Source organism: Tupaia chinensis, unplaced genomic scaffold, assembly GCF_000334495.1.
Source record: "Tupaia chinensis unplaced genomic scaffold, TupChi_1.0 Scaffold144326_1, whole genome shotgun sequence".
In the NCBI taxonomy this organism is placed as follows: Eukaryota; Metazoa; Chordata; class Mammalia; order Scandentia; family Tupaiidae; genus Tupaia; species Tupaia belangeri.
In genome coordinates, this window is record NW_006204184.1 from 547,032 (window position 1) to 550,178 (window position 3,147).

Consider the following 3,147-nt stretch of genomic DNA (forward strand, 5'->3'; position numbering starts at 1 on the left):
TGTGGGCTGTGGGCTCCTGGACTGCACCTGCGGCTTCCTGCGCACCCCCGCATGCCTGGCACCCAGACCCACAGGCGTGGCCCATGTAGCTCTGAATAGGGCGGCCCAGGCCGCGGTTGCACCCACAGCTCTGAGGTCCCTGGAGGCGGACTAGCTGGTGCTGGGGCACTGTGTGGGGTCACAGGTGCATCTCGGGGTGGTCTGGCTGGTGCTGCCTGCAGGCACTGTGCCATGGGTAGTGGATCTAGGCAGACAGGGTGGGGTTGGGGGAGACGGGCCTGGGTGCTGTGGCCCCACAGGACCGGGCTCAGATGGACCTGGGTGGGATGCACGGAGCTGCCTGGGATTCGTGCCCCCAGAAAGGGGGCGTCCAGGCACTGGTTGCTGTTTGCACCAGGGTGGGGGGCGCCGGGGTAGGGAGCATGGGTGGCAGCAGTGTGCAGGGTCAGGGAGGCGTGGACCTGGGCCGTGGCAGAGAGACCACATGGAACGGTGTTCCTGAGTGGGGGACTGGGAGGGACGAAGGTGGCCCAGGCAGCTTCCCCTCCCCTGGGACTCCTCCCAGACAGACATACCGCCAAAGAAGCAGACAGCTTCAGCAGCGATGAGATGCGGGAGAAGCTGGCTAGTGTGTGTGTGACTGTGGGTGCGTGTGGGAGGGAGGTGTGGACTTGTGGGAGTGCATGACTGCGTGTGTGAGCGGGAGGGTAGATGACTGTGAGGGCGTGTGACTCTGTGTGTGGGGTGTGTGTGGATGTGTCGTGAGTGTAACTGAGTGTGTGTGTGATTGAGTGTGGGCTCTGCTCCCTCGCCCTCCTCCCATGCCCTCTCTCCCTCGCACTGGGCCTCAGGGGTGCCTTTTCCCAGGTGGTTCTGGCCCAGGAGATGGGCTCCACAAATCTTGCCACCCTCAAGCGCATTCTCCAAAGGCCCTCGGGGCGAGGAGGCCCTGGTGGAGAGCAAGGTGCACACCTGCCCCAGACAGGGACTAGGAAGTGGGGCCTGGCCAGCACTCGGTGGGGAGGTCCTGGGCTGTTCCTCCCCCCAGGCCTGCATCTCCCTATTAGCAGGATTGCAGGGTCAGCGTTGCCCTGGGCTCTTCAAGTATGCCTTGAGGAAGGCCTGGGCTAGGCGCCGGCCTAGGGTCAGGGGTGGGGAGTGAGGGGCAGGGGAGGGGGAGGGCTGTGCACAGGGTTTTCTCTTGCTGTTGCAGTCAGCCACCCCGACACGAGAGCCCCTCCCACCCTCCTGGCCTTGGAGCTGTGAGCAGGCCCAGGCAGGCTGTGGGGGCTGCTGGTGGGGCTGGCCCCAGGCTGGTGGGCGGCGAGTTGCTGGGCCACATCATGGAGCATGGCTCCTACATGGAGGATGCCAGCCACCTGGTGGGGCAGGTCCTTGGCGCTGCCGCCCACCTGCACAGCCCGGGCATGGTGCACCAGGATCTCAAGGGACCTGATGGGTCCCAGCCCTGCCCTTCACCTGCCTAGCCGGCCCCGTGTGTGTTTCCCCGGGAGCATGGCCAGGCCTACACCATCGCTGTCCTCGGAGGGCTGGGACTTAAGGGTACCGAGCCTTTAAGGCCCGCCCTGCCCCAGCCTGGGCCAGGCCACGACCGACCTGGCCTTCCCCTGGCCCCTGTGTATCCAGCCTGAAAGCCCACTCTATACCACACCCTGTGAGGACTCTGAGAGCATGGTCTCCGACTTCGGCCTCTCCAAAATCCAGGCTGGCACTGTGAGCCTGTGTGATGGGCCCGGGAAAGGCCTCCAGTGGGCAGCTCCTGGGTCCAGTGGGCTCAGCTGGTGGCCCTGAGTGGCCGGGCTTGTGTGCCCTGGGCATGCGCGTGCACGTGGCCTGCACCTGTGTGCCTCTGCCCCGGCGCCAGAGCTCTTGCAGCAGAAGCCCTTTGGGAAGGCCCTGGCCCTGTGGGCCTGGGGGTCATCTCCTACATCCTGCAGGGTTGGGGAGGGCTGGGCGGCTGGGTGTTGATTCATCTGTGGGTGCTAGGTTGTGTGGGTACCCCTTTCTAGGACAAGAGCGACGCTGAGCTCTTTGGCCAGACACTGAGGGCCTGCTCCAAGTTGGACTCTCTCCTCCGGGAAGACATCTCTGAATCAGGTGAGCTTGGGGCTGGCTGGGCTGGGGTAGACCTTGTGGGGGCAATGGGGGAAGGTGACCCAGCCTCCTGCCCCAGCCACGAACTTTATCCATACCTTCTGGAGCGAGGTCTCCAAAGAGGTTGATGGCCAACAGGTGTTACAGTATCTGTGGTGAGCGGGCCGTGCCCAGCTGTTGCAGGGGCCCAGGGACACACCTCAGTGCCTCTCCCCACTGACCTCAGCAGCCGCCAGCATCTTGGGAGGCAGCCTGTGCCAAGGACACCCTAAATTCAGGATTCTGAATCTTCCAGCCTCGCCCCGCTGGAAGGTCAGCATGGGGAGCCCCACCTTTGGGGTGACAGCCACAGCTGCCCAGGGGCCCCTGTGGTCCTTGCAGTCTTAGGACTAGGTTCTGGCCATGGCCTGATCCCCTCTTTTCGCACAGCGAGCAGTCAACGCCACCTCCTCCCTGCGCCACATCCGGAAACTGCGTGAGCCCAAGGTGAGGAGGCCTCCCAGGGCAGGCTCTGGGCTGGCCGCTTCCCAGCTAGTGATCCTGGGTGTGGGGGTGCCCCGCAGAGAACAGAGACCGCTCCCTCTCCCTCTGCAGGCAGGTGCCGAGGCTGAGTGGGCTGAGCCTGAGATTGCCTCCAGAAGCCCGGCCGCCCCTGGCTGAGTGGCTGACTGTGGGTGGTCCTGCTTGTGTCAGGGTTCTTCAGCCCCTTGAGTTTCCTAGAGCCAATAAAGACAGACACGCAGCGGGTCCGTGGTGAGCAGGGTGGCGTGGGGGGCAGTTGGGACGAGTGTGGAGGGCCTGGGGGTGCCGACTGGTCCTATTTTAACCACTTCCTGTCCTTGGCCTGAGCTGGCTTGAGGTGGCCGGGCCATCTGCTCTCCTGTCCTGGTGGCGCGAGTGGGACCCCAGGAACTCGTCCCCAGGCCCTCCGGGATGGGCTGCAGTACCGGATTGAGCCTGGGGTGGCCCATCTGACACCTCCTGGCAGGGGGACTGAGATGGTGGCTGCCTGCCTTGGAGCTGCTGCCGCCT

At 64.7% G+C, this 3,147-nt stretch overlaps 1 protein-coding gene across 1 annotated transcript; it reads left to right on the top strand.

Annotated features, from left to right (window-relative positions):
• Positions 1-1,343: 1,343 nt before the first annotated feature.
• PNCK (pregnancy up-regulated nonubiquitous CaM kinase) lies at positions 1,344-2,502 on the top strand. The gene is given in 7 exon segments (XM_027767577.1): positions 1,344-1,459; positions 1,656-1,762; positions 1,877-1,927; positions 1,930-1,954; positions 2,008-2,019; positions 2,021-2,118; positions 2,411-2,502. Coding segments are annotated over 7 exon segments (501 nt in total).
• The last annotated feature ends 645 nt before the right edge of the window (positions 2,503-3,147 follow it).